Source organism: Penicillium citrinum (genome assembly GCF_028827155.1).
Source record: "Penicillium citrinum strain IBT 23319 chromosome Unknown utg000009l:1.0-4274883.0:1.0-4276374.0, whole genome shotgun sequence".
In the NCBI taxonomy this organism is placed as follows: domain Eukaryota; kingdom Fungi; phylum Ascomycota; class Eurotiomycetes; order Eurotiales; family Aspergillaceae; genus Penicillium; species Penicillium citrinum.
This window is the reverse complement of record NW_026622694.1, coordinates 3,489,045-3,517,015: the sequence shown is the minus strand read 5'-3', so window position 1 is coordinate 3,517,015 and position 27,971 is coordinate 3,489,045. Positions and strand designations below refer to the sequence as shown.

Here is a 27,971-nt window from a genome sequence, read left to right as displayed (position 1 = left end):
TGACGATGACCGGCTGTTCCTCAACATCACTCCTGATTTTAAGATCAGTGAAATGTGGCGGTGCCCAAGGGCGCCCATGCTTTCAACAACCCCTCTTTCGTGACGGATTGGTACTCCCATCAGCGAGTGTCGGTTTCTAAGTTACCCTAAGCTTATCGTGAATTTGAACGTCTGCTACGCTCCCCCAATCCACGCACGCCCCCGGAGGTTTGTCCGTGTTAGCTCTTGAAACTGTCAGCGTTCTTGACCTCCTGGGCCCTCCCCTTCCCCAGCACCTTTTTTTCTGGTTGCTAATTTTCCCCTTGATGACACAAATCCTCGAATGGAACCCTATTCACCCTTTCCCCTCATGGCCATTCTTCTCTTTCTTCTTCTTCCTTTCTCCTTTCTCTTTGTTCTGTGATACAACCCATTTTTATCCCTTCACACCTTCCCTATTCTGCCTTTTAATTAGACAAGATCCCGTCGCATCCCTATAGCATTGCAAGTCATGTAGCCCGAAGACCTCATGTATCCACCCCCATTGACTCATGTACGTACCCGATCATGTAACCCCCCCGAATCATGTCCCTCCCAATTTCCAGAAAAGAATCGTTGTCATGAAAATCTCTTCCTCCTGATCATCTCTATCGTATACTCTTTACTCCAAAAACCTCCCCCCTTGTCCATGCCACTGCGAAGGGCATTCCAATGTATAAAAGTGGGGTATGATCTAATCACCCCAATTGCTGCTCTGGCAGAAGATTTAGGAGCAGATTTAAGGCGAAATGTATAGTTATTCGTAACAGGAGATCGAGTTGAGTAGCTAGCTAGCTAGCTGATTAGCCAATTAATAACTGGAGTTACATAGACACCTAATATATCAGACCTCCCCTGCTCTTTATCACGTGACCAGATCCAGAGTATTGTGATATCACCACGTGACTGATAAGGGCTTACCCGCGTAGCCCTAGGGCCACAGTCAGGAAACCCTGGAAAACCAAAGGTAGCCAAGCTCCATGAGATTTTCATCCTCGACACGCCCACTCGACCAATTCATCCTCGAGGTATGTACGCCCTTACCCCCAACCAGCCTCACAGCTAGTCTGGGAGACGCAATCATCATGGCTTTGCTGTGAATTCGCGATACACGAAATCTTCACTGCTTTTGAGTTCCGATCGCCGCAGGTCACGATGATACGCATCTCCCATCCCGGCACGGGCTGAAGAACTCCTGCAAAGGGGCACTCTTTGCGCTCGAAGACTACTGGTGGCTGACTTAACACGAAATTCGTAAAGATACCTCATATCCCACCTCTTTGATTTGAGAATCTCGAATTCTATACCGCCAAAATGGTCAAGACTTCCGTCCTCAACGATGCCCTCAACGCCATGAACAACGCCGAGAAGGCTGGCAAGCGCCAAGTCCTGATCCGTCCTTCCTCCAAGGTCATCGTCAAGTTCCTCACTGTCATGCAGAAGCACGGTACGTTCATTTGATGAGTCGAATATCATTGCCTTTTTTTTTTCTCTTTCTTTGTGACTCCCGATTGGAGGATATTCGGGTTGATAACTAGGCGGCCGGTCTCAACAACCCACGACGTCTGCCTTTTAAGTACCCGATAGATTGAGTTTTTTTTTCAGCGGAGATCTTACATGTTTCCGAAAGCGCTTTTGGCGATGCCGTATTTGGCGACTTTTAAATCTTCGCAACATGCTGACATCTATCTCTTTCAGGCTACATTGGCGAGTTCGAGGAGGTTGACGACCACCGCTCCGGCAAGATCGTCATCCAGCTGAACGGCCGTCTCAACAAGTGCGGTGTCATCAACCCCCGCTACCCCGTCCAGCTCCGTGACCTCGAGAAGTGGGCTGTCCAGCTTCTTCCCTCCCGTCAGTTCGGCTTCGTCGTCCTGACCACCTCCGCCGGTATCATGGATCACGAGGAGGCTCGCCGCAAGCACGTTGCTGGCAAGCTCCTCGGCTTCTTCTACTAGATGGAGTCTCAAAAAAAATTCCAAACTCAATGAAAAGTTGTTGTTTTGACCGGTTATAGTGCTTGGGCTATGTCCTGGGAATGTAATCTAGAAAAGCGGATATACCCCTTTAGTTACAAAGTACATGGCTTCGATCCAATGCTACCTATTCTGGTCAACTTATTCCTTTTGTAAGAAGTAAAGACGTAGTAGAGATGATCGACAGGTTAGATGGTTGGTCAACATTATAGCTGTCGTTTACATCTATCTTCCATTGGTCCCCGGGGCTTCAATGGAGATCTACTGGCCACGGCGTATCGGACCGCATCCATACTGTTGCATCCGACCATTCTGCTAATTACTCCGAGAGCAGGGGTCATTCAGTAGGTAAGAGTGGCTTATATGCAATTGGTCTGCTGGTAAAAGTACAAAAAGCATGTCTCACGGCATTGAAGAATATGTCAGAGACAAAGTGACTAGATCGTACAGTGATATCAATACAGTCAGAGCTTGCCCATGCCGGCGTTATTTGGGACACTCTTGAGTGCCTCACTGGCAGATGTAGCAGGGGCAATACTGAGTCCCGAAAGGTCCATGAAGAAGGATGTATCCTTGTAGGAAGAAATACTGGACACATCGGCGACTGTGTTGACTTCACATGAACGGCCTAGGGCAGATTGGCAGCTGCTAGCAGAAGATGAATCGGGGGTAGCGAAAAGTCTTCCGGCATAGTCACCAACAACGGTGTTAACATCTTGCCAGGTATTACCCTCGAAAATTCCTCTAGCTGTGGAATCGCCACCCTCGAGGGCGTGTCCATTGTTCTTGTCCCATACATTGTTCACTGCGTGTAGTAGAGTCCCTCCACTCAAGGCTGGGCTGCGACCTGCTGTCATGTAGATGTAGTTATTTTGCAAAGTAATCTCATCGGCTTTACCGACCATCTCGAAAGTCCAGTAGTGGTACCCATCGCATCCGGTTGAGTAGGTAGACTCTCCATTGATGAAGTTGTTCGAAAGAGTGATGCGGGTGTTGGTATCGAATCCAAACGTGTAATGTTGTCGGCCAGGGCGAGCAGTCTAGAAATTTGTTAGCATTTCCATTGCTTAACACCTTGCGAAAAGGAGAAGCAAAGGGCTATTTTATATAACATACCGTCACATGGTCAATCCAGATCAAATCGGATCCGTCGAAGTAGATAGCATCGCCACCCCAAACGTATTCGTGGTTCAAATCAGAAATCTGGATGTTCTGCACGATAATATTCGATACTCCAGCCCGGAACCTCAAGCCTTTGCCTTTGATAATGCCCTTATCTCCGTCTCCAATGATAGTCTTGTTGGAACCAACATCTATACCTGTAGTGCCGGCAGTGTACCAAGTAGCCTGGGAAGAAGGGGAATCTCCGCAGTCATCCTGGATAATCTTTTGGCATTTATCGCCCGTGCCCCAAGAAGCACAAACTGTTCCAGAGGTAGTCCCCTCAGATTCGGTCAAGTCATACTCTTTATCAAGAACAATGACTCTCGCAGTGTCATCTGTAAGCCACTTCTTGAGTTCATCGATGTCTCCAGGAATTTGTGGTTCGGCATCACCACCTCCTGTGACTCCAGCAGCGAATCCCTCGGCCGATCCGGAGACTGAAACTGCCGTGCTAAGTTTCGCCAGTCCTAGTAAGACTACAGGAATAAGAGATGTGGTCTTCATAGTGAAGATTAGAGTAAAAGATGATTTTTGACCGGACCAAGTCGCAGGTTCGACAGCAGGCTTATATAGATTATAATACTTCTGCGCTAACCAGATTTACCAGATTATATTATATGGCACCTCCATTTTTAATTGACAGCTCTTGAATCATGCTTATAACGTGGACGATTAATATAAATTTCGAAACGGTCCTATCAGACCCTGAAACGCCCATGTTGCTTGGCTGAGACTAGCTCTTCGGCATAGGAACTCGGTGAGACGTATAACAGGCATTGGGGAATAAATCAAAAGATCAAACTCGTTCATATCGAACTTATTCCGAGCCAATTATTTCTTCACGGGGTTTTTTATTCCGGTATACTTCGTTCAACATGGTCAGCTTCTCCCTTTTAAGATAGCATGCTGGGAGTACTTCATAGACACCTCGCGTAAAGTGCTTTGCAGTTTTCAATCTTGTCCGTACTATTTATGCGTAGATCACAATACAGAGAATTAGTATGCAGACCCCTTCATGACCTGGAAGGACCAGTACTAGTATCAGTTTTTCAACAATGATTGACTTATCAGAGTTTAAACTGATAGACCACTTGCATCTTGAATGTTTACCACTGGAATTGTTGTATAGTTCGGACCGAGGCCCAACTTGGACTTCACCGCCCGACTTTCCTACATTTCCCCGCAAAGTCCGACTGATCGATCGGTCTTTCCATCACAATGCCGCTCGACACGATATATTTAACTCGTCATGGGGTGAGTGAATATCCGTATACTAATGTATACTAGGTGAGATGTATTGGAGGGTTGTCGACTGACTCAATGCCAATTATCAGCTTCGTCTCAACTGGACGATCGACCATCGCACCGGTATTTACAAGCCGCAATTCCCAACACCAACAGGGAACCCTGCAGATCCAGCCTTGACCTCGCATGGAGTACGGCAGTCGCATGAGCTTGCAGTACACATTACTGCCCCGGAATTTCATCCTAAACCATTTCGGGTTTATTCAAGTCCATTTTACCGCTGTCTGCAAACTATCCAACCCTCCGTCGAGGAGCTGAAGAGGAAACATCAAGATATCAGCTCCGGAAATGATGATACATCTACAACAGCACTGCACGGCCAAATTGAAAAGGCTGCAAATTTCAATGTTCGGCTCGAGAATGGCTTAGGGTGTGTACAAATTGGCTGTTAAATAAGCAATTCATCACGACAACTTGACTAACACTATTTTAGAGAATGGTTTGGTCCAACAAATTTCTTTGACCACCCTCCACACCCATCCCCCAGTACAATGCGCACACATTTTCCAACAATGTTACACGAAACTCCCGAGAGCAATTATCAGCCTCTTATTCGTCCATCGACGAGGGGTGAGACGATCGCTCAGTTGCATAATCGCGTTGCTGCAGCCCTAGAGGGGATTATTGCGGATGTGGATGCTGAGATCACAGCCTTGGAAGCAAATCAACCTCTTGAGCAACGGACTAGTAAGGCAATCTTAATGTGTGGGCATGCGGCTCCTCTCATTGCCATGGGCCGTGCTTTGACAGGAAACATGCCGGAAGATAGTTCTGTCGAGGATTTCTTTGTTTTCACTGCTGGGTTAAGTACTTTCCGACGAAGGGGTGCGGCTACAAGTGGAGAGATAAGAGTGAAAGGTGGGGTGTTAGCTGAAGGCACTAAGTTATGTCGTTCGAAGGGCGTGCCAGATTGGGAGAATGGGAGGGGCGTCGGGGGTGGATGGGATTGCATTTCAAATGGAGACTGCAGCTTCTTGAGTGGAGGCGCCGAAAGAGGATGGTAAGTCGTCTCCTTTCTTTTTTTTCTTTCGCTTTATCGTCTGAGACTACACACTTGATGCTGATATGTATTTGGTAGGCATTTCAATGGAGAGGAGGGCTTTGACACGAATTCCATGGCTCCACCAGATAACCCAGTTGGTGCAACGAAATTATGAGAAGTTCGGTTGCGAGTTATTAGACTAGACAGGATGGTACAAATCAATATGTACAAAGCTGATGCCTCTTTTTTCCCCTAATCATTGTGATATCTCCGAATTCGGTCATCAACTGCATTGAATGAGTCACTTGGATTCCCCACAACTCCACCTTGCAACCCTTTTGAATGGAGAAAAAGCAGTCGGTTACCCGCGGCTGTCACGTGGACCCGCCCAAAGTAGGCCAGGATTAATAATGTCGTTGAAATAAGATTGGAATTATATTAAGCTTGCGAAATTTCTAAATCTGACTTCTCGGCCTGTGAAGAGAAGTGAGCCGGGAAAAGTCCAGATCTTACAGTATGGCAACAGTTACGCAAACCATGCAGACTACGGCAGTCGAATTGCCCAATCTCCACCATAGTACCGGCGAGAGACAACGGAATCCAATTGCTCATACAGAACCAGAGACAGAGCCGGATGAGGTCATGCAACAATCTCTCATTGCAGATTCTCAAGTTCCCGATGGTGGATATGGCTGGGTTGTCATTTTTTCCTGTGCAGTTGTTACATGGTGGTTTGTCGGAGCTTCATATACATGGGGAGTAATGCAATCGGAATTGGTCGAGAAGAAGGGTTATTCCTCCTCGACATTGGCCTTTGTGGGTTCACTTTGCCCAGCCTGCATCTCGCTCCTGGCAGTACCTAATGCGAGAGTGATCCGACTTATTGGCGCACGAAATACAGCTTGCTTGGGAATCTTCCTTCTTGGCTTGGGCAGTGTTCTGAGTGGTTTTGCCACAGAGAGTGTGGCGGGCCTTTTCATGACATGGGGGTTTGTAGGTGGTCTGGGAACGAGCTTATGTTTCATGGTTAGTTACCTTTCAATCATCCATTCAGATCGTTCGGGTGTACTCACAATCATTCATGATCTAGGTTGTCTCCGTCACACCTGCACAGTACTTCAAAGCCAAACGTGGAATCGCCAATGGTATAGTTTACGCTGGCGGTGGCCTTGGTGGCACGGTTATCAGTTTCATTCTTGATGCATTGCTTCAAAGCGTGGGTATTGCTTGGACTTTCCGTATCCTGGGATTCATGATCATAGGAACGGGACTCCCAGCCGCCTGGCTGATCAAGGAGCGTGCAGCCATTATGCCCACGAAGATGGTCGAATGGAGTCTATTTAAAGATGTGCGCTTTGCAGTCTTGTTTGCTGTCGGCGTAATTGGCACATTCCCGCTCTTCGTTCCGGCATTCTTCTTGCCCTTGTATACCAGCTCACTGGGATTACCATCAAGTGCCGGAGCCGGTCTCGTCGCTGCTTTCAATTTCAGTTCTGCAATTGGTCGTCTATCTTGTGGATTTGCGTGCGACAAACTCGGTTCGTTGAACACCCTATTCTTATCGTTACTTCTCAGCGCACTCAGTATCTTCGTTCTGTGGCCTGTGTCCAGTTCGATTGGGCCGCTGATTGCATTCGTGATCATCAATGGTTCTGCCAACGGAGGCTTCTTTTCAACCATGCCAACAGTTGTGGGTAATGTCTTTGGTTCTGCACGAGTATCTGTTGCTGTTGGAATGATTGTTAGTGGCTGGCTGGGTGGTTATCTGTTGGGCGCGCCAATCGCTGGTTATATCTTGAATGCTTCGGGTGGCCAGGCTGGTGGGATTGGGGCGTATCGACCAGCAATCTTTTATGCTGGTTCGATGGCAACGGCCGCTACGATTCTTTCGGCGGTTGTTCGTATCAAGGTGGACCGCAGGATTAAAAAGACGGTGTGAAATGAGTATCTTGCGTGTGCTTGTATCTAAAAGTGATCTTATGAGCTCAGACTTAGTGAATATACTCACCCCCCAGGTAGTGCGGTCGTATTCTCAGTATACCTAGATAGTATTCCCACCCCGATGGTAGTTCTTATATATTAAAGTTGAAGATATTTCGAGATTATTAGAGAAATTCGTCGCCATCAATGGATGATAACTGGTACTTGTGTCTGGATTTATCTGGGTACCAGTAAACTAATAACTACGTCGTAAGATACTGACTGACTACGGTGGAACATCGTTAAAATAAATCTCGTCAAAATAAATCTCATTAAAATAAACTTTCATCTTAAAATAACAAGATTGGAATCTCGATAATCTGAATCTCATTAAAATGAACATTTTTGGAGCTTTGGATTTAACCATATTAACAGGCTTCTTGTGGTCAGCGAGTACTATACACAGTGCAGTATTTAGTAGATTCGTTCCAAATACTAGAATACTTTCAAGATTGATAGGCACCCTGGTAGATTCAGAGTCTACAAAAACCGAGAGGAAAGTGAATAGAATGACCTTTCTTAGATAGATTTGAAAACCATTCATGGATAATGAAGTTGAAAAGATCTACTTTGGAAGTGTAGAGAAGCGAGTCGCAGAGACGAAATTGCATTGAATACAGTCACACCTGCTTAGACATGAATTTTTGACTCTAGCAAGGGACTGTCCTCAGGCCGTGAGCTCCATATCGGTGTACGCTGATCATGTCTTTATTATCCGTGTGAAGTTTACACAAGAGCCCTCTTGTGTTGGAGAAAATGCGATGGCTCTACTGAAAGATTGTCGGAAAAGATGATGAAAGAATCAGACAGAAATATTAAATTGGGTATCGTTACATGCGCTATGGTCCAAACATTTCGGGCATTGTTCCTCTGGCCTAAGCAATGGCTTGCTCTGGCTGTCCAATGACAGGAGGGGGAGTACTCTCAGCTCCTACCTGATCGTTCCCGTGAACAGTTTCTTCCATATTTGGCTGTGTCTCGTTCTGTGCTTGTTCCTGGGGCTGCTCCTGTCGTGCCCGTGCCCGTTCCCGCTCTTGCTCTTGTTCTTGCTCCAGGCGGGCTCGCTCCGCCTCTGCGGCATTGCGAGCCTCGACCTGTCGCTCACCGATACCCGGGACAAGACTGGCAAGAAGAAGCACAATGAATCTTTCCACACGCCGGAGGAATTGTAAAACTCCCCCCGGGCATGCCCTGGACAGCAGCGTTCTCATTATTCCGTCCATCTTGGTTTGCCGCTTGCGCGGCTTGATCAGCTGGGCCGCCCATATGAGCAAGCCCTTCGAGATGACGTTGAACCGGTGCAACAACAGCACCATACAGCTGCCGAGACATGTCTGTGTCCCAAAAAAAAGCAAACAATACTGCGGATGCGACGAGGAAAATGCGCATCCAAGTACCAGATTCGCTGACCATGTAGGCGAAGAAGTACATGCGGATGAACATCCACATGCGGCGCACGTAACGTTCAATTCCCGCTGCATTGGCATTGGGGTCTCTCTGCCTTTGTTCATTCGCGACTCGGACTTGAGGAGCTTCCACGTTGACGGGAGGGTTGATGGCATCAGCGATTCTTTCAAAGGGCCTTGGAGAGCCGTAGCCGAGGTGAGGCTGGAGAGGAGTTACTCCGACTGGAGCGCTGCTGATGGTGCAACCCGGCGGGAAAATTAGGCTTTGTCGGCCATCTGGCTGAGTGGTCAAAAAGACTCGGAGGGCCTCAGGCTGCGAGGAAGAGGAACCATCCATTCCGGCTCTGGTTGGCTGGGCGAAATTTGGGTAGCCCGGATGAGTATTGTAGCTATGATGAGTAGTGTGACTTTGGTGGATCGTGTTCGTGGTGACGCGGTGAGCTGTGTTGCTTTCATTGGAAGCATGAATTCGTTGACCCTCCACACTTTGATTTGGGCTCGGCATAGCTGGTGTTGGCAGAGGGTTGTTTCCTGAGGCGTCCATTCTGAGTGGGTCCTGCGCAGCAGCAGGAGCGTCATTGAGATTCAGTGTACTGGAGGGAAACGATGTATTCCACGAGCGTAACCTTTGGTAGTTGGCGTTTGCAGCAGCATAGCTACTCGGGTAAGAAGAATTACTGTCACTTGAAGGCCATCTTGATCCATATTGAGGCAGATCAGCCGGGGGAATAGGTGCAGATTGCTGAGAGAGGCCTGGCTGAAACATTTCATTCAAATGCCCCGGTAACCTCTCCGGGTGGTGCTGTTGTGTAGTAGATCGCCACGTTTCCAACACCGAATTGAGTTCCCTTTGAAGCTGGCTGGACCTGTCGCTAGAGTTTGGCTGGGTTGAACCGTTCGAGACAAGAGGCGGCTGCGCGCGATTACGAATTTCTGATGCCGAAGAACCTAACAGAGGTGCCGATCCAGTAGAAAATGCTGTTTGGGTTGAGTCTGAAAAAATAGAAGCCGCCCGTTGTGTGGGATGTGTTGTAGGTGTTGGTTTTGGGGGTAGAGCAAGATGGATTGAGAATGATTCCTAGTGACCAAAGCTGTTAATCAACGAGGATGCGAAGTAAATGAGAAGGGATTGAAGACTGACATTGACAGGCCCCAGGACGGATGCTAAAGTTGCGCGATCATCAGTGAGAGGCTTCCCATGATAGATAAGCCTTTGCTGCACTGGGGTTGGTCGGCTTGGGAGAGATTCAGTAATGCGAGCCTTGATCTGTGCAACAGTGTCGGAGAGAGACTGATCATGAAGGGTGAATCGCCCTGTGGAAGAGATCTCAGGGCAAAGAATATGCAGAGTGATCTTTCCAGAACTTGAAGGAGTAGAATCTTGCGCGCCTGGATTGGTGGCCATGTTGATAGCGATTTACCGTGCTGGCGACGAGGTAGAGGAGTAAATGACTATGGCTGGTGGAAGGTAGAAGGTGGCTGAAGTAGTAGGACGGTTGAAGGCGAAGGCGAAGGATGCGATCGTGATAGTCCAATCACATTAGCACGGGGACCAAAACCGGAAATTATCGAATGCGATTGCTGAGGCTGTCGCTGCGAAAATTGGGGTCACGAGGCGTTGTGTTGACTGGAATTGCTTCAACTTGGGGAGATCTGGCAGGAAGCCGGGGACAATACTCCGTAGATAGCGGGTCAATCGCCGGGCTTGGTGTATTAGACTTGGAAAAACAAATAACCAACACTTGCTGAAGAATCACTGAATAGACAAGCGTTGAAACAAACAGTTTAAACCAGCATGTAATCGATGAGAAAAGGACAGAATGCACGCTGAAGTTGAAGAGGAGGAAGAACGTCGAACAAGGCGGGTATCGAGTAGTTCTCCAATTGTGATGCGATGGCTCCACGTGCTATTCTGCCGGGCGGTGAAGCTACAGCGATGCAAAACTTCCCAAAGTCACGTTCATCACATCAACCTCGGCGAGGACGATGCAGTGTCGATCCGAGTGCCTCATGGATTAAACACGATGGCCCAGCGCCTTCTCAACAACTCACGTTTTGTTAGATTCCATCAAGCCACCCCGGGGTTTGGGAGTGCAGCGACGATGGAAGTCCTTTCGTTTAGGGCGACAGCCCGTCACAAGGCCAGCATGCGCCACTTTTCGTCTAAATCATGGAGACAATACAATAAAGATAACCATAAGGAGAGCAACAAAAATGGAGGATTTGGTTCACGGCTACGCTTTGCGCTACGCAACACCAAAGTAGAGTGGTACCCGATCCCTGTTGGTCTGGGCATCGGGCTGTTAGGGGTTCTGCATTTCTACAAGTCTCAACGAGCAGAGCGAGAACGTGCACTACAAGAATCTGCTGGTGAAGAGTGGGAAAATGGAGGTCGGCCACCACGTCGCCCACGTATCGTGCCATCGGGTTCCTGGCAGGTTCAGTTCATGTCGACATTACCCCTGAAGGCTATGTCGCGGCTCTGGGGTCGATTCAACGAGATCGAGCTTCCATACTATTTCCGCGTCCCCGGTTTCAAACTCTACTCATGGGTATTTGGTGTCAATCTGAGTGAGGTTGCTGAACCCGACTTGCACACATACCCCAACCTGGCAGCCTTCTTTTATCGCAAACTAAAGCCCGGTGTTCGCCCTCTCGACCCAGATCCACGAGCACTGCTTGCACCCTCTGATGGGCGGATCTTGCAATTTGGTATGATTGAGCGTGGTGAGGTTGAGCAAGTCAAAGGCATGACTTACAGCTTGGACGCATTATTGGGATCGGCTACACCAACACATGCTGACCACAGCAAACGACTCGCCGATTCCACCACGCAATCCCCTCAAAAAGACTCCGAGAAGCTCAATGCTGACGAGGAATTTGCTCGTGTGAACGGCATTTCCTACACCCTTCCTGGCCTATTATCGGGAGACTCCCCTGCTCAACGACGGGACTCAATTGATGCGTCCACTGCATCCAAAACGACCTCGGAAGTCCAAGTTCAAGAAGAGCTGGCTCGCGGTGACGGAACTCCCTGGTACGCACCTCGAACAGCCAACAAACATGCTCTATTTTACGTGGTGATCTATCTGGCACCAGGAGACTACCATCGATTCCACTCACCTACAGCATGGGTAGTGGAGAGCCGTCGTCACTTCGCTGGCGAATTGTACTCGGTTTCTCCATACCTGCAACGGCATCTACCCGGTCTGTTCACCCTCAATGAGCGGGTGGCACTTTTGGGCCGTTGGCGATGGGGGTTTTTCAGTTACACACCAGTGGGTGCCACGAATGTGGGCTCGATTAAAATCAACTTTGACCGGGAGTTACGTACCAACAGTCTTTTGACCGATACCGCAGCAGACTTGGCCGCGGCCTTGGCTGCGAAACGAGGCGAGCAGGATCCTGGGTTTGTGGAGGCGACATACCGTCATGCCAGTCGCACGCTGGCTGGACACCCTCTGCAGCGAGGTGAAGAGATGGGTGGATTCCAGCTGGGCAGTTCTATCGTCATGGTGTTTGAAGCACCTCTCGGAACTCGTCCATCGGTGGATGAGGGATGGCCTGAAGAGAAACCAGCCGATGGTTGGACATGGTGCATTGAGAAAGGGCAGCGCATCAAAGTCGGTGAAAAATTGGGATTCGTAGGAGAGGCTTGAAAGGTCCTTTTTTCTGCTCCCTTTCATTCTGTGTAACATCGGTACCGACCTCCTCGCATTGAACATTTAAGAGGACATTTGTGTAATATAGCGTTTTGATTCCATGCTCTCTTAAAGCGAAGATCCAGCTAGCTTCTGTCTACTGCAGTATATAGAGGATTCTCTACGCTGGATCTTGAATCAGCCTCATTGATCTTATCTAGAATATGTCGCCCTATATACTATGTGTACGGAGTAGTATATTCCCCATAATAACCTAACTTTAATTCATCTTTGGTACTGTGCAATCGTAGATCTGATATGTCCGCATTTGGCCACAACGTGGTCGCAGGCGGCGTTGTGATTTGCCGGCCGATTGCGTCATGGCGGATCCATGGAACATCGCGACCGCGTTAATCATGACTGTTTCGGCAGTACATTGTATAGTTACACTCTCAGTACACATAGTCAATCAATATAAATTTTAGAAGGAAAAATGCAAACTGCATGTACTGTGGAGTTTGCACTGCAGTCCTGACAAACAAACAATCTTCCTGGTTGAATCTGAGCGGGTCAAAAACTCGGCCTGGTCCTCTTTTCAATGTCGTCGCTGATTCTGACGGCATGCCAACCCTCATAGCCACACAGCCAAGCTTCGACTTCTTGCTTTCCTTATCTTGGTGTCGCCTCTCCCCTTCTTTTCTTCCCTCCCTCTCCCTCTCCTTTCGTCACACTCCTGTCCCAGTGGACAAGGACCTTTCACTCTTATTCTTTTATGCTTTTCGCCTCCATGGCAATTTTCACCGCGCCCCGGTCCTTCCAATATAATGCCTTCGCCCAAGATTCGCTGGTCGCCAATGATGCCTTCGCAATGGCGGCCGTCAGCCCTCAACCCAAGCACCCATCATTCGCTAACCTAATCCTGCTCGTATTTGAAGCCGTGTTGAAGGTCGTCTGTGTCTCGTTACCTGGCTATATTGTCGCTCAGCAGGGCCTCTTCGATGCGGAAGCTCAGAAATTCGTGGCAAATCTCAATGTGATGCTGTTCACCCCTTGTCTGAGTATGAATTCCCTATCTGCAAAGCTAAGCTGGCTAGAGCTGAGCTATTTCTCTCTCTGGTCGCATATGTACCAGTATCGCTAATATGGCCGTCTTCAATACAGTTTTTGTCAAATTAGGCTCCCAATTGACAGCCGATAAGCTCACGGACTTGGCGATCATTCCAGTGATCTTTGGCGTCCAGACCCTAGTCTCATATTCCTGTGCCTGGGCGGTCACCCGATGCCTTCATTTCAAAAAGCGCAAGGCCAATTTTGTCACGGCAATGGCGGTATGTGGACTCCTATCCACCCTATCGATTGGGTCCCACCGAGACCGTTATCACGGATTTCGACCATCAACCGTCGTGCAGCGCTGATCCCACATTCTAATAGGTCTTCGGTAACTCCAACTCACTCCCAATTTCCCTCGTCGTGTCCCTATCGCAGACACTCCGCGGCTTGCACTGGGATCTGATACCAAACGATAACGATGATGAAGTCGCCGCCCGGGGCATTCTATACTTGTTGATCTTCCAACAGCTTGGTCAACTAGTCCGCTGGAGTTGGGGTTACAATGTCTTGCTTGCTCCTAAAGAACACTATCTGGAGGGTAGCGAGGGAAGCTCGACGGGCTCCTCCCTGATCGAAGAAGGTCAGGCACGGTACACCGACAACCCAGAGCAAATCGATTCAGATGAGCCACTCCTCCGCACGCGCAGCTCGGATAGCCTACACCGTGGTCATTTTGGCCCAATGAATGACGGCCATGATGCCAACTTTCAGTCCGGAGATCAAACCCCTATATCCAACCGCGCCTACTCTTATTCCAAGGTCTCATCTATTCATTCCGGAACTGACTCGATCGACAACGGTCTTGATTCCGATATCTCACCCCGAACACTCGGTCTTCCATCCCGTGAACCATTTTTGCCGCGCCAAAGTACGGGAGAGGACATTCTCTCGTTCCCAGACGTAGAAACCGCGGCTCGGCAATCGCAAACATCCGAGCAAAAGTTCACAGGCCGCTGGAAGGCCGCGTTTGAACGCCGCTCGAATAGTTTTCGGGAAACCTGGACAACAAAGACGAGCGCAATCTACAATCGTCTCCCACCAAAGGCGCAGAAGGGATTTTCGGCTATAGCCCATGGCCTACGCTGTTTCTTCCGCGGGGTATGGAGTTTCATGAATCCCCCTCTCTGGGCGATGTTGGTGTCCATCGTTGTCGCGACAGTCCCATCATTACAACACTTATTTTTCAACAAAGGCACATTCATTAGCAACTCCGTCACAGGCGCCATTCAACAGAACTCCCAAGTTGCCATTCCTCTTATCTTGGTGGTTCTCGGGGCCAATCTTGCTAGAAACACCCTCTCTGAAGAAGCTCTCGCCGACCTGGAACACCCAAGTGATGAACGCAAATTAATCATTGCTTCACTGGTTTCTCGCATGGTCCTCCCTTTCCTCATTATGGCACCACTCATTACCCTTCTGGCGAAATATGTTCCCATCAGTATCCTTGACGACCCGATTTTCATTGTGGTATGCTTCCTCATTACAGGAGCCCCGTCTGCACTGCAATTGGCGCAGATTTGCCAACTCAACAACGTTTACGTTGGGGCGATGTCCAAGCTTCTTTTCCAGAGCTATGTTGTTTGGTATGTAATTCGATTTCTTGTTAGATTTTGCCCGAATCTTTACTAATCGTTCTAGGATCCTTCCATCAACCCTGATACTGGTCGTTTGTGCCTTGGAGGTCCTCGAATGGGCCAAAGCTTAGGTGCCAAATATTCAGGCTCAGCGCCGTGTATTTTTATTTCGAGCAAAGCGGGTCTTGGTCTGTCTCAAATTCATGGTGAATTTGTAATAATTTGTTCATAATTTGTTTCGGGACAACTTTCGGATGGCGTTCTGGGTCCCCGTACATGACAGGGGCGGAATTGCGGTCTGGTTTGCATTTGGTCATAAGATTAACGATTTTCTCTCTTTTCTTTCTCACCCAGACCTCTATCTCTACCTTTCTCCTTGTGATTATCGTTAGGTATATCTTTTTTGGGCCAGTTTATGGATTTTGGGCACATTACGATCAAAATGAATATTGGTTATTCTTGGACCACGTTCGTTGAACATTTTGGTATTTCCGAATCGGATTATGATAGTAACTGCATGCAGCAGACAGAAGTTGTACAGGGAATAGGCCCTAAAATTTCGATGAAGATAAAGAACAATGTTGCTCCCCTGTCACAAATGCAGATGTATCATGCGCTAATTGTCCAGCTGGGTCACCCTGAACATCAATGAGCATAGCCATGCCCGTAGCAAAGTGCCAAAGTATATGACAATGGAACAGCCAAACGCCGGGATTATCGGCTTTGAATCTGAGAACCGCGTACCCACGGCTGGGAATTTGGACTGTATCGCGCAGAGATGCGCGGGATAGGTCGTATGGCTTCGCTGGATCTGTTTGTGGATCGAAACCGGTGGGAATATCATCTTCGAAGGGGTTATATGAGCCCCATCCAAAGGTTGATTCGTGGGTGGCGAGGATGTAGAAGTGGTGGCCGTGCTGTGGATGTTAGCGAAACGCAACGGATAATACAGCAGATAATGAATGGGAAATTGAGAACCTTCCGAGTATTCAATTGGAATTGAATATCACCATCTCTGAACATGGAAGCAAAACATCGGAAATTATACTTACCATGTGGAATGGATGTGGACCTTCGTCTAAGTTATTCACCACGAGATCTACCCAGGCTGGACCTGGTCCCGTTGTAATTGAAAACTGATTTGAATCCCATTTCTCACGAGGTAAGGCTATGAGTGGAACTTGGGGATCACTTTGAGGCTTCCAGATTGTCATATTGAAGAAACCAAACGGCATATTGCGGAGACGTGCCATTTTTTGAATTTTGGTATACACCACGTGTGTTTCGTCGGCTTTTTCGGCAAGTTTTGCGAGGACTGAAGCTGAAGATGGTATCTCCTCTAGATTGATCGAATTGCGGATGGATGAAACTGACTCGTCTGTTGCTGTTGATGTGTTTTGGTAGTGAATGGGGAATGTTTGGTCTGGTGTCAATGCGTGATTCATGTATTTGAAGCATCTGTTCGAATGTTAATTGATTGTAAACCGGGACAAACTTAGAGGGACTTACCCTTGATCCAATTTTACCGTCATGGAAGACATGCTTGTCTCTTTTCCGGTCGGTGGGCGCAAGACAAAGTCCATGCGTTGGCCAGGATATAAAATCCCAGCCGTATTGATATCTTCGTCCATTGGCCGCTCGACATCCACACTGTCCACCTGAAGCAACTCTAGACTTTCTTGATCAAACACGAGAGTAAAGCCTCCCAGGGCCCTGTAAATTCCTGAGTTAATCAATAGGTCGCCGCTTTAGATTGTTTTGAACGTTCATACCCTGTATTGACAACACGTATCCGGTAGGACGCGTGAAGGTCCAGGTCAAGGAACGATGTTATCGTTTCGTGCGGTTCACAGTCCACAGGACGTGCAGGAACCGCCATATCGCAATTGAAGTGACCGACTCCATTAATGAGCAGCGAGTCTGGAACAGGCTATCGGTTGGTTAGTAGGAACATCAATTGCTTAATCGATCCGACGAACCTCATTTCCAAAATTACCTGGATCCTGATACCAGGCCAGCACATCCTCTGCAGGCAGATGATACCAATCTCCGATAAGTAACAGAAGCTCTTTGTCATAGCCATACCTGTAGGCATCATTTCTGCCCCGTTCCATGAGCCCTCTTACCGTCGACTTTGATACCGGAGCATGGACTACTAATCCACCAAAAAGGCCGTCCTGTCTCGACAACCCAGAATGCGCATGGTACCAGAAAGTTCCACTCTGGTCTTCCGGGATACTGACATTATAGACATACCGGGTGCCTGGTGGGATTGGACATTGTGAGACCGCTGCTGCTCCGTCCACGGCATCTTCATCATATCAGCTTCTGGACCAAGATTGATTTCGGGGGAGACTGCCAACTCACTCGCTACATGAAGTCCATGCCAATGAAGAGCGATTGGCTGCTCATGTAGAGCATTGGTAACCGTTATTATCAAGGTATCACCTGAACGAGCTTCAACGGTGGGACCTGGAAACAAATCTACAGGAGGACAAGAAAAAAAAAAGGTTATTAGTGGAACCTCCCTGGCATCAAACGACCACTGGAGAGGCGAGTGATCTTGTGGGCAAGAGCCTCACCATTAATGAGAAAGACCTGTTTCAAGACTCCGTCAGGATTGCGGTTACCCGTTGTAACGCGCCAATCTAAATGGTGTGTAACAGGCGGGCGATACACATGATCCTCGGGGTGCAATTCAATACGTGGACGTATTAAGCGTTCTTCAGCAAGTCCATGGCTATGGCCGATCCAATTTTGCAGATAGATATCTGGGCGTAACAGATATACCACAAATAGAATTAGGAGGACGACGAAAGCCCAACTAGGCCCTGACGAATATCTCGGCTGGGGCGTGTGGATCTTCCCTGGTGGTTCCTGGGGTTCCTGAGTGCGGGGTGGTCTCCGACGTCGACTATGTTGTCTTTCCATGATCTTGAAGAGACCAGACTGATCAGGTCAGACATCGGACGTCGGATGATTTAAGAGTCTCGCATGGACCCCTGCCCTTGCGGAAAATACAAAGCATGCAGCGAGTGGTGGAATCAAGGGGAATCGACGTGCGGCTTGGGTCACTTGCAGCTCCCCTGTGAAGATGCGGTGGCTGTTTGTCTTCGAACCTAACAGGTGATGTGCGCAAGGTGGAGGTTGGTAACTGCAGTAAAATTGAAAATGCAAACAATAAATGCTTACATACTACTCTTTACTACAGTATGTGCCCTAGTTGATATGCAGTTAAAACTGGTTCTCCTGTTTGGTTTAGGGCAGACACACGTGGGGCCGCCCCGCAGTGCAACTGGCGATCTTCTCCTCGCATGCTCCAATCGAGGGATATCATTTGGTCTTCATCTCTCGTCTTTCTCTATTTTCTTCTCGTTTTTGGCCTATCATCGCGGATGATTTGATATACTGCCCCTCTTTTGGATATTTGGCTTGTCTGTTCTTGATTACATAGTCAATCGTGGATCGTCGCAAGCTCAAGCTTAGCTCCAATCCAATCCCAGTTGCAGTTCCACTTTTAGCTGAACTACTTCTGCTTTTCAAATTCCTCTTCCTTTCTCTTCTTCCTATTCATCGCTTCTCCAATAGCGTTCCTTCTACAGCCTTGTCTGGATTCACACTTTCATCATGGGGTTTCTCGTCGGGGTCGTCCTTACGGCGCTCCTGGCAAGCTCTCCCGTGATTGCAGGCTCCTTGAAGGATATTGACCATGTGGTACTCTTCATGCAGGAGAACAGAGCCCAAGATACGGTAAGTAAGTCCGTATTCTGGAAATAATAAAAAAAAAATCCACAGAACTGCTGCAAGCTGACCACGCAACCATTTTAGTACTTTGGGTCTATGGCAGGTGTTCGAGGCTTTGCCGATCCTAATGTCCAAATCAATCCCGATGGACAGTCTGTCTGGAATCAGTAAAGTGACCCAAAGGAACATTGATACTAGGAAACCTGTCTCTAACAGTACTATCAGAACCGTTGATCCCAACATGTCCGACAGGGCATCGGGTCTTTTACCTTTCTACCTCGGCTGGAAAGGCGGCGAGACTATCGATGCCATTCAGTGTATGGCTGCCGGTGATAATGGCTATCATGCCAATCAAGCAGCCTACAACCATGGCTTGAACAATGCTTGGGCGACCAAGAATACCCTTTGGAGCTGGGGCTATTACAAGCGTGAAGACATTCCTGCTCAGTTTGCTATTGCCGAGGGATGGACTTCTGCCGATATGTACCAGGTACGATCACTCATGCGCTATCAATCCCGCCAGGCTAATTTGAACTAGGAGTCTCACATTACCGCAACTAACCCCAATCGTGTAACTCTGGTCAGTGGGTCTATCAATGTTCCTGGTGGTCCCCAGAAGCCTGACCAGGGAGGCGTTTATATCGACAACAATGAAATGCCTGGTAAGTAGCTACTTTGTGAAGATATCAGATAATATTCTGATGGTATTTAAGGCTGTGAAAAACCAGGTGTTAGCTGCTACCCTTTGAAATGGAAGACTATCTTCGAGTTCTATGAAGATGCTGGTGTTTCCTGGCAGCTCTATCAGGACACCAACAACTTCGATGATAACCCCCCTAGCGTGGTTCAGCCAGTTCCAGAAAGCCGACAAAGGCCACCCTCTTGCTGACAAGGGAATGTCTTTTGTCGGATTGGATAAATTCTACCAAGATGCCGCCAAGGGCACTCTACCCAGAGTCAGCTTTATTGTCGGTCCTACTGAGCTATCTGAGCACCCTCCCTACCGACCAATGGACGGTGGTTGGCTGCAGAAGAGGGTGACTGAAGCCGTTATCAACAGCCCGAAGTATTCCTCTACCTTATTGATGATAAGCTTTGATGGTGAGCCTAGTCCGTATTGAAAGTATATTACAACCATTAATATCTGATCCAGAGACTGGTGGCTTTGGTGACCACGTCACCCCATTCCACTCTCCTCAAGGGACCCCTGGAGAGTGGATGAAAGATCCCTATGGAGAATTTGGTGATGTTTTCTCTGGACCTGGTTAGTACCTTAAGCACTATGCTAACCTTCCTTACTGATCGATCTCTCAGGCTTCCGTGTTCCATTTGTCATGGTCTCCCCATGGACTCGTGGCAACCGAGTTTTCACCGAGCGTTGTGACCACAACTCACAAATCTTGTTCATCGAGCAGTGGCTGACTGCTCTCGGTTACTCGGGTGTCCAGACTGATCAAATGGTGCCATGGCGTCGCGCCCATATGTCAAACCTTATCAATGCCCTGGATCTTGATAATGTATGTTTTCTCTGCCCGTTCCTTTTCAAAAGTAAATTATTAACTGAATTTTACAGCCAGACTACTCCCTGCCAGACCTTCCTGATATTCCTACCCCGGAAACGGACGGCAATGGAAACTTCGTGGGAACATCACGATGTCAATCGCGCCACAGCCAGACCCGCCCTCCTGTCCCTTACGGTGAACAGGAGAACGCTAATGATACTCTCTTCTATGAGGATGGTTACAAAGAGGTTGTCGGGTATTTGACAGAAGGCCGTTATCTGGTCTTCAACAAGAATAGTTATGCCCTGAGATCCCACAGTAACAATTGGAGCCTGGATACCAGCAAACCTGGCCATCTTTACAACAGAAAAGAGAACCGTTGGATCCTTCATTACACCGAAGACGAAGAGAGTGAAATATTCACCCTTGAGAACGCCCTTGACGGTCGCTGGCTAGGACCACGTGCGGAGTTGTACGCCCCGGAAGCCCAAAGTTCTGCTTCGCACATTCGCATTACTTTCCTCGGGAATGGCCTGGGTCACACGCTACAGTATGCCAGAAGTGGCGAGTATCTTGATATTGATCACTTGGGCAACCTCGTCTTGCACAACGCAGATGGTGGTCTGGATCAGGGATTCCTCATCGTCAGCGTGACTTACCACGACTAAGCTGCTCCCCTTTTCCAGTTCCACTTGCCTTATCTCTTTTATTTTCTTTGACTTTCTCGGTCTCATTTCTTTACTCATCGGATAGCGGGCTCATTTCTATCCAATTTTTCTCTGCTCCAATTGACGATTATGAATCGATGCATCTTTAGATAAGGCTACATGATCATTAGCTACATGCACCTTCTTTACCTGGTGTGGTGAAACAATCCATAGGACGAATCACATGAAATTTGCCAAGGTCTACTATGAACCTCTCGCTTTTTCTAATGACCATCCGATAAAATCACCATCTCACCTCGTAGCTCCGAATTATGAATTGAGTTCTTCTACTAAAGATCTCAAAGCTAGCCTCTTGTACCTTCATTGAATTTGATGGTGGTTGAATGCCATTTTAGCCACCCATAGTAATCGAGTACGCTATAGTATATCATTGAATACTAGAGATCATGCCCAAGTTGCTTGTATCAACGTCATAATACAGATTTGCGAGAAAAAGAAATCGCCAGTGAATAGAGTATTCAGCTCGATATCCATCTTATAGCCATCTAGCATTGAATTTGATCAGATCTCTAATGCTTCTTTTCCTTGAAAATGTTAGAATGTTGAGATTGCGTACTATGTATATCGATGGAGCGGAAATCCGCCTTGGCTTGGCTCCACCGCGGGCCTGTCCGTTTCACCCACTTCAAACCGAGTCAACCACAAATCCCTTGAAGAACTCATTAGAGTCTTCTCCATGTCGCCCCTGCGCACTCAATTCACATTTTAGGGCTAGGGAGTATCGGCTCCTTTATTGCCCATTCTTTACGTTCTCTACCAACTCCGCCTTCAGTAACGCTGCTAGCTCATCGAAAGAGCTTATACGACGACTTCGCGTCCAACGGATGGAAGGTCGGTCTTCGTGTTGGCGAAAATGGACCCTTAGACCAACGAGGGGGTTTTAATGTTGAGCTCCTGAGTAACTCAGACTCCTCTGATCCCATTCATAATTTGATCGTTGCTGTCAAGGCTTCTGCGACGGTATCTGCCTTGGAACCCCTTCGACATCGCATCGGGCCCCAGTCAACCATTTGTTTGTTCCAAAATGGCATGGGCCAAATTGAGGACCTGAATCAACGTGTTTTCACCAATCCTTCAACAAGGCCGTGTTATATGTTTGGCATCATGCGTCATGGTGTCTATCTACGGACTCCGGTGGAAGCCATTCTGTCGGGCACAAGTGGAAATGCATCACTTGGAATTGTTGATAGCCACAGACCGACAACGCAACATCTACATGCGCAGTACCTACTAAACACATTGCTTCAGTCTACGGCATTGCGATGCGAGGAAATGGAGTGGCCCGATCTATTTCGAGTTCAATTGTTAAAGTTGGCATCTAACTGTGTACTGAATCCCCTCACTGCACTTCTTGATATTCGAAATGGACAGATCAAAGACAATGCGAACATCCAACCCTTACAGCGCCAATTACTACGAGAAATTTCCGCTATTTTCCAAAAACTTCCTGAAATGGAGGAATTGTCCCTTGATCGAAATCAGTTCTCAGCTCAGGCTTTAGAGTCCGTGCTGCTTGACACGGTCGAAAAGACTGCCCAAAATTCGAGTAGCATGCGCGAAGACATTCTCAAGGGTCGAAACACCGAGATTCAATATATCAATGGCTGGATTATTCGACGTGCTAAGACTATGGGTCTTGACTGCGAGGCAAATTCTTCTCTCACACAACTTGTGCTTGCTAAGACTGATTTCACAGCCAAGCATCGCAAATGATATACTCTTCCGTTCGATGAGGATCGGATATAATTCCAACAGTACGCATCCCATTCAAGATTATGGCAATCAATCTGCTATTCGTAGTCCTATCACCTTGTGGTTACCTTCGGCTGAGTGTAACAATTTGGACAGAAGCAAGTGGGGATGTGCGGGGTTTCGGGGATGTACGCCGTAGGGCGTATTCACGGCAGATCCAACTTGACCTCCGGTGTGACTCAAACGAGAATTAATAATAGACACTTCGTCCCGTCAGTTACGAGTTTCATACTCTGTTCACTGTACGACCAGTAGTATATCAATTGCTCTTTTACTTCACGTTGCTGTAGCCTTCTCCATTCTCCCTTAATTCCCACGTCTCTGATAACAATCCGTCATCATGTCTATTCCCAAGACTGCGATCAAATCGACCGGTGCCCCGGCACCTCCACCCTTCCTATCACAGGCAATTCAGATGGGAGATTTTCTCTTTTGCTCTGGCCAGGTCGGCTGCCGACCTGATACTGGGGCTCTTATTGAAGGCTCTATCCAGGACCGAACTGTACGTTCCATATTTGTAAACTTCAAACTTGAATGGGATACTGGTGCTCACATACTATTCGGATATTTAGCGTCAAATTCTCTCTAACCTACGCTCAGTCCTGGAGGCGGCTGGGACAAGCTTGGATAACGTTGTGAAGTGCAATATCTACCTTACCAGCATGAGTGACTTCGGCGCCGTGAACGAAGTCTATGCTGCTACATTTGCGCAGCCCATGCCTGTCAGTTCTCACTTGAAACATGCAAAGCATGGATGCCAAATTAGTAGTATTCATCCGCTAACTTTTTGACTAGGCGCGTACTTGCGTTTGTGTGAAGGAGCTTCCCTTGGGGACTGATGTGGAGATCGAGTGTATTGCCGGTGTCAAGACCGGTGCAAAACTATAAAATATTACTGCCTTCAAGCCCGAGACTCAATAATAACTTGAATACATAGATATCGAAAGAATTAATGATTCAGCTTGGATCCATGGGCAAATTATGATTTCCAATTCAACCCCTATAAGCCCTACGCATTTTACCCCAGACTGCCAGTGGATGGTTACCCGTCAACGGCCAGTGTGAGACAGTCACAATTCTAATTAAGATAAATAATTTTGCTACCCTTTTGATGAAATCAAAATTGCGTCTGATTCTCATTACCAGTGATATCATAGGCAGCCATGAAATCACGATCGACGAAGAAGGTTTAATCATCTTCGATCGTCAGTGTGTGGATGCTTCTCGTAATCGGGGATCATTACAGTATTAACATCCTACAGTAGTGTATCACACTGATTCATAATTGTATTTCCCCAAAAGTCCTCTCAAATACGAGCAGCTGAAGAGGAATGAAACTCACCAGCTAGTAAGCATGCACTCTTGTCAATATGGACATTGGTCTCTTTCAATACGAAATACAGTGCCCTCATGCTCATGTCTCACCCACACCGCTGAAATCAGCCCATGCCCAGGTGCGATTAGCTCGGCACGCCAGACCTTTTCCATCTTGTTGGCCCTGCTGATCCCCCGGTGGCGCCAAGCCACGATCACCTCCCATCATGGTAAGTTGTGGAGCTGGTGAGTGAGACATTCAGTCGGACCTGCTGAAGAATGAGGATGGCAACCCGAAGCTGCCGATGTCAGTGGCATCACGGGGTATAAATCTCGCAGAATGTCTCTCCAGATCGTCCTGAATTCCTCATATCTCTCTCTTCAAACCATCTTACTCGAATACCCCCGGTAGTACTACTCGTGTCTCCCATCTATCCTTCAACATGAAGTTCTCCGCCGTTTTTCTCGCTTCTCTTGCTGCCTCTGTAACAGCTTTCGATAAGTGGCAGCGTATGTCCTGAATCGTTCATACTGCCAATCTCTACTATGATGGGGTTGCTAACTTCGTATAGCCTGGGGAAAGCGGGATTACTCCTGCATCAACGTCTTCCAAGGCATCCCCGATCACGCCGCCGTGAAGGAGGGTCAAACCGTTCATCTTCGCTTCGATCGCCAACCGACTGTGCACTGCAGTGACCCGCTGGCCAAATACCCGGCTGGCGAATACAGCGTGTGGCTGTATAACAACCCAGTCCGCGACCGCGACAACATCAAGTACGACAAGCAGATCAAGATCGCCAGCGGCATCTCCGCTAAGGCAAATTCTGTCGATATCAAGATCCCAGCCAACATCCCCAAGGTAAACAACAAGGATGTGTGGTATCTGAGACTTGACACCACCTTGGTGTCTGCGCCCCAGGTACGTGATATAGCATTCTTCACAACGTTCGAGGAAAACGTACTAATTTTATTTGGTAGATGCCTTCTATTTATAATGCTGCTGGGCCTTTCACTATTCACGATGCTTGATTTGAGTCCAGCTTGGAATTCGAATCTGGTCTGCCGGTCTTGCAAGTTGGTTCAATTGTGAATCTTAGGCCACCCTTTTCACATCTTCATATTTAGCCTCTCCTTAACGATTATGATGTGGTAAATATAGTAGTAGTTTGAACAAAGAGAATATACTGAGCTTGTACCTCATTTTATCGCGGGTCAAATATTCTAATTGAAGGCTGCGCATAATAAAAACACCCCACTGCATACCCGTGTATAGTGGACTGTAATCCTATACAATGTTCAAGTTAACTAACCTTGAATATGAAGATAATCTACACTATTGTAATTACTACCAACTAGTTTTTCTCAATATATCAAATATAAGATGACACTGGAGAATTGCTTCATAAGTTGGCTTATACTGGGCCATACCTACTCCCTCTAATAACCAACCAACCAACCCCTAATCGCCCCACTTCCAACAGTAATCAGCCACACATTGCCGTCTTATTCTGCAACAATTGTGAACTTGGACATTAATTAGACCTAAGCCCTGGAATTACTATCGGTCTCGGAGACTGAAAGCTTCTGGTTTATCCAAGCACTAGTCCTGCGAATGTCATGAGCCCTTCACTCAAGCGTTCTGGTCGCATTGGCAGCACCAAATCAAGGACGGGCTGCAATGTCTGCAAGTGAGTACGACCATAGAGCCCATTCTCCACAATGTATTTCAGTGTTCTCGTCAGGGCAAATATGTAACGTGCGTATCTCAGGATTCGTCGGATTCGTTGTGGAGAAGAAAAACCCCATTGTATGAGGTGCACCAGCACACGTCGCCAGTGCTCTTACAAAGTTGCCTCAGAGCCCAGATCCTTGCATTCACCTTCACTACAATTCACACTCTCGTCTCACCCTGGATGGCGTGAAAGACGTGCCTTTGAATATTACTTTCATAGAGCGGGGCCGTCACTATCGGGCGTCCTCGATGCTTCCTTTTGGAGAGGCTCTGTTCTTCAAACATGTCGCTTAGAGCCTGCGATATGGGACGCAGTAATATCGCTGAGCTCGCTCTACGAGCGACCTCCGATTCATGAGTCACCAGCCTTGCAATTAATTAATGACCCAGCTGTGGTACGGCACCAGTCTCATCGCGAGGCGCTTGTGTGGTATTCACGATCGCTCGCGGCTCTTCGACAACGAATTACCCAAGGCAATGCAGATTTCAATGTCTCTTTGATAAGTTGTGTGCTCTTCATAGCAATTGAACTTCTCCAAGGAAATAGAAAAGCAGCCGTTACTCTTTATAGACAGGGGGTGCGGATGATGCTTGGTGCGGAAACGAGCTCGATGAAATCTCTCCTCCTACCTTTATTCCGTCGACTGGGAACATGGGCTTTGATCATTAATGATGGATCGAACGATTGCTGGGATCTCAATTCAATGCTTCCAGGCTTGGAATTCAAAACAATTGACGGGGCTAGGAATGTTTTATGTGGACTTGTTGCCCAAATGAAAAGCCTTGATCTTGATGCAAAGAACTATTGGAAACAAAGGAACGCTACTCGAGATGACAGATCGCCGGCTCTTGTCGTACGACAGCAGGACTTGCGAAAAAGCCTTGATCACTGGTACAGTAAATTCATGGTCTTGGACTGCGTCCTGGGACAAAGACTCGCTCACGAAATGAAATTCGACGATGGGGCCTTAGCACTCCTTCTCATGACCTATACGAGCGTTTTTATTGAAATTCAAACATGTCTCGACCCTGATCAGACAGCCTATGACGACTACGAATCTGAGTTTACCCGCATTCTTGACCTTGCACCCGTTGCAATCGCATCCACCCGCCTCGTTGATGGGAAACAACCTCCCTTCATGTTCGAGATGGGTGTTTTCCTTCCACTTTTCATCACGGCGCTGAAATGTCCATTCCCGCAAGTTCGCCGCCGTGCACTTCGTCTCTTGTGGCAAGCCCCGCCAGCTCAGGGGCTATTCATGTGTGGCCCAGCGGCGGATGTCGTTGCTGTCATTGTGATCTTGGAGGAAAACCCAGGGATTATTCCACGGACTGCTTCTCAGGTGAGCCAGCTGCTTGTCCAACCAGGATCCATACCGGCTACTGCCGATCGGACATGCCACTTTGGTGTCTCATCGGAAGTAGACGACAAAGGGAAGACCTTGAATTGGCTACACTATTCACAACGATATTTCGATCAAGATGGTCGAATGCAGTTTACGCATAAGTCAATACTTTTCCCGGAGCCAAACACTCTTGATCAATCAATCTGAATGAATGAATGGTTAATTTCTATATTTTTCCTTTATTTATGTATATCTTCTTCCTTTGTTCGCCTGATACTCTTGTGTGTTGTTGTAAATCTAAAGCCATCAATACCATGTTCGTCATGCGGAATACGCGTATGGTAATTTTGGCACCCCCTCATCGAGCCCCAAAAAGTTGCAGTTGTTTGGGCACTTTCTCTCTTCCACCTCACTTGATCATCTCTTCAGTGAGCAAAACCATCCAATACCCCTGTATAGCATTTGAGAATCATTGTGATTTGATATCCTCGATATTTACGTCCAATGTTCCAGGGCTTCGGCTCCACACTGTCCAGCCCCGTACGGGTCAACCCTTTAGGCTGGTCCGTCATCTCTCACTCCCATTTCCCCCCAATAGACTCGCGGGACCCCCGTGAAGCAAATTCCCATGGCGCCCACCAATAACCAATACTGTTGTTCTACCCCCATGCGACCATGAACAAACAAAGCCATCTGC

At 47.8% G+C, this 27,971-nt stretch overlaps 13 protein-coding genes across 13 annotated transcripts; 10 read left to right on the top strand and 3 right to left on the bottom strand.

Annotated features, from left to right (window-relative positions):
- Positions 1-999: 999 nt before the first annotated feature.
- N7469_010788 (40S ribosomal protein uS8) lies at positions 1,000-2,000 on the top strand. Its single transcript, XM_056649693.1, has 3 exons — positions 1,000-1,046; positions 1,279-1,465; positions 1,717-2,000. Exons 2-3 carry the CDS (start codon positions 1,333-1,335, stop codon positions 1,974-1,976), a joined length of 393 nt encoding a protein of 130 aa, XP_056496824.1. The 5' UTR covers positions 1,000-1,046; positions 1,279-1,332; the 3' UTR covers positions 1,977-2,000.
- Positions 2,001-2,458: 458 nt separating this feature from the next.
- N7469_010787 (pectin lyase F) lies at positions 2,459-3,662 on the bottom strand (the record flags this gene model as incomplete). Its single annotated transcript, XM_056649692.1, has 2 exons — positions 2,459-3,034; positions 3,111-3,662. 2 exons carry the CDS (start codon positions 3,660-3,662, stop codon positions 2,459-2,461), a joined length of 1,128 nt encoding a protein of 375 aa, XP_056496823.1.
- A 714-nt stretch (positions 3,663-4,376) lies between these two features.
- Positions 4,377-5,620, top strand: N7469_010786 (uncharacterized protein; the record flags this gene model as incomplete). The annotated part of the gene is made up of 4 exons (XM_056649691.1): positions 4,377-4,412; positions 4,493-4,833; positions 4,897-5,463; positions 5,542-5,620. 4 exons carry the CDS (start codon positions 4,377-4,379, stop codon positions 5,618-5,620), a joined length of 1,023 nt encoding a protein of 340 aa, XP_056496822.1.
- Positions 5,621-5,961: 341 nt separating this feature from the next.
- On the top strand, positions 5,962-7,384 carry N7469_010785 (uncharacterized protein; the record flags this gene model as incomplete). Its single annotated transcript, XM_056649690.1, has 2 exons — positions 5,962-6,471; positions 6,536-7,384. 2 exons carry the CDS (start codon positions 5,962-5,964, stop codon positions 7,382-7,384), a joined length of 1,359 nt encoding a protein of 452 aa, XP_056496821.1.
- A 916-nt stretch (positions 7,385-8,300) lies between these two features.
- On the bottom strand, positions 8,301-10,236 carry N7469_010784 (uncharacterized protein; the record flags this gene model as incomplete). Its single annotated transcript, XM_056649689.1, has 3 exons — positions 8,301-8,547; positions 8,582-9,909; positions 9,973-10,236. The coding sequence occupies 3 exons, from the start codon at positions 10,234-10,236 to the stop codon at positions 8,301-8,303; spliced, it is 1,839 nt and encodes a 612-aa protein (XP_056496820.1).
- A 619-nt stretch (positions 10,237-10,855) lies between these two features.
- N7469_010783 (phosphatidylserine decarboxylase 1) lies at positions 10,856-12,490 on the top strand (the record flags this gene model as incomplete). The annotated part of the gene is made up of 1 exon (XM_056649688.1): positions 10,856-12,490. One exon carries the CDS (start codon positions 10,856-10,858, stop codon positions 12,488-12,490), a length of 1,635 nt encoding a protein of 544 aa, XP_056496819.1.
- A 769-nt stretch (positions 12,491-13,259) lies between these two features.
- On the top strand, positions 13,260-15,287 carry N7469_010782 (Auxin Efflux Carrier superfamily; the record flags this gene model as incomplete). The annotated part of the gene is made up of 4 exons (XM_056649687.1): positions 13,260-13,530; positions 13,634-13,800; positions 13,904-15,165; positions 15,221-15,287. The coding sequence occupies 4 exons, from the start codon at positions 13,260-13,262 to the stop codon at positions 15,285-15,287; spliced, it is 1,767 nt and encodes a 588-aa protein (XP_056496818.1).
- Positions 15,288-15,707: 420 nt separating this feature from the next.
- N7469_010781 (multicopper oxidase-domain-containing protein) lies at positions 15,708-18,105 on the bottom strand (the record flags this gene model as incomplete). The annotated part of the gene is made up of 7 exons (XM_056649686.1): positions 15,708-16,073; positions 16,209-16,614; positions 16,666-16,869; positions 16,929-17,086; positions 17,136-17,467; positions 17,524-17,640; positions 17,697-18,105. Coding segments are annotated over 7 exons (1,992 nt in total), but the record flags the coding sequence as incomplete, so codon positions are not given.
- Positions 18,106-18,783: 678 nt separating this feature from the next.
- Positions 18,784-21,070, top strand: N7469_010780 (nonhemolytic phospholipases C family protein; the record flags this gene model as incomplete). The annotated part of the gene is made up of 9 exons (XM_056649685.1): positions 18,784-18,906; positions 18,985-19,067; positions 19,126-19,390; positions 19,439-19,562; positions 19,614-19,744; positions 19,794-20,001; positions 20,054-20,164; positions 20,215-20,417; positions 20,474-21,070. 9 exons carry the CDS (start codon positions 18,784-18,786, stop codon positions 21,068-21,070), a joined length of 1,845 nt encoding a protein of 614 aa, XP_056496816.1.
- A 617-nt stretch (positions 21,071-21,687) lies between these two features.
- Positions 21,688-22,843, top strand: N7469_010779 (ketopantoate reductase family protein; the record flags this gene model as incomplete). Its single annotated transcript, XM_056649684.1, has 2 exons — positions 21,688-21,739; positions 21,840-22,843. The coding sequence occupies 2 exons, from the start codon at positions 21,688-21,690 to the stop codon at positions 22,841-22,843; spliced, it is 1,056 nt and encodes a 351-aa protein (XP_056496815.1).
- A 379-nt stretch (positions 22,844-23,222) lies between these two features.
- Positions 23,223-23,770, top strand: N7469_010778 (uncharacterized protein; the record flags this gene model as incomplete). The annotated part of the gene is made up of 3 exons (XM_056649683.1): positions 23,223-23,384; positions 23,455-23,604; positions 23,678-23,770. The coding sequence occupies 3 exons, from the start codon at positions 23,223-23,225 to the stop codon at positions 23,768-23,770; spliced, it is 405 nt and encodes a 134-aa protein (XP_056496814.1).
- Positions 23,771-24,639: 869 nt separating this feature from the next.
- N7469_010777 (uncharacterized protein) lies at positions 24,640-25,225 on the top strand (the record flags this gene model as incomplete). The annotated part of the gene is made up of 3 exons (XM_056649682.1): positions 24,640-24,706; positions 24,769-25,115; positions 25,175-25,225. 3 exons carry the CDS (start codon positions 24,640-24,642, stop codon positions 25,223-25,225), a joined length of 465 nt encoding a protein of 154 aa, XP_056496813.1.
- Positions 25,226-26,005: 780 nt separating this feature from the next.
- On the top strand, positions 26,006-27,481 carry N7469_010776 (uncharacterized protein; the record flags this gene model as incomplete). The annotated part of the gene is made up of 1 exon (XM_056649681.1): positions 26,006-27,481. One exon carries the CDS (start codon positions 26,006-26,008, stop codon positions 27,479-27,481), a length of 1,476 nt encoding a protein of 491 aa, XP_056496812.1.
- Positions 27,482-27,971: the final 490 nt, after the last annotated feature.

Coding starts and splice junctions, on each gene's coding strand:
- N7469_010788 (XM_056649693.1), top strand. CDS start 1,333: ATGGTCAAGACTTCCGTCCTCAACGATGCCCTCAACGCCATGAACAAC. Junction 1,466..1,716: donor CACTGTCATGCAGAAGCACG/GTACGTTCATTT, acceptor TATCTCTTTCAG/GCTACATTGGCGAGTTCGAG.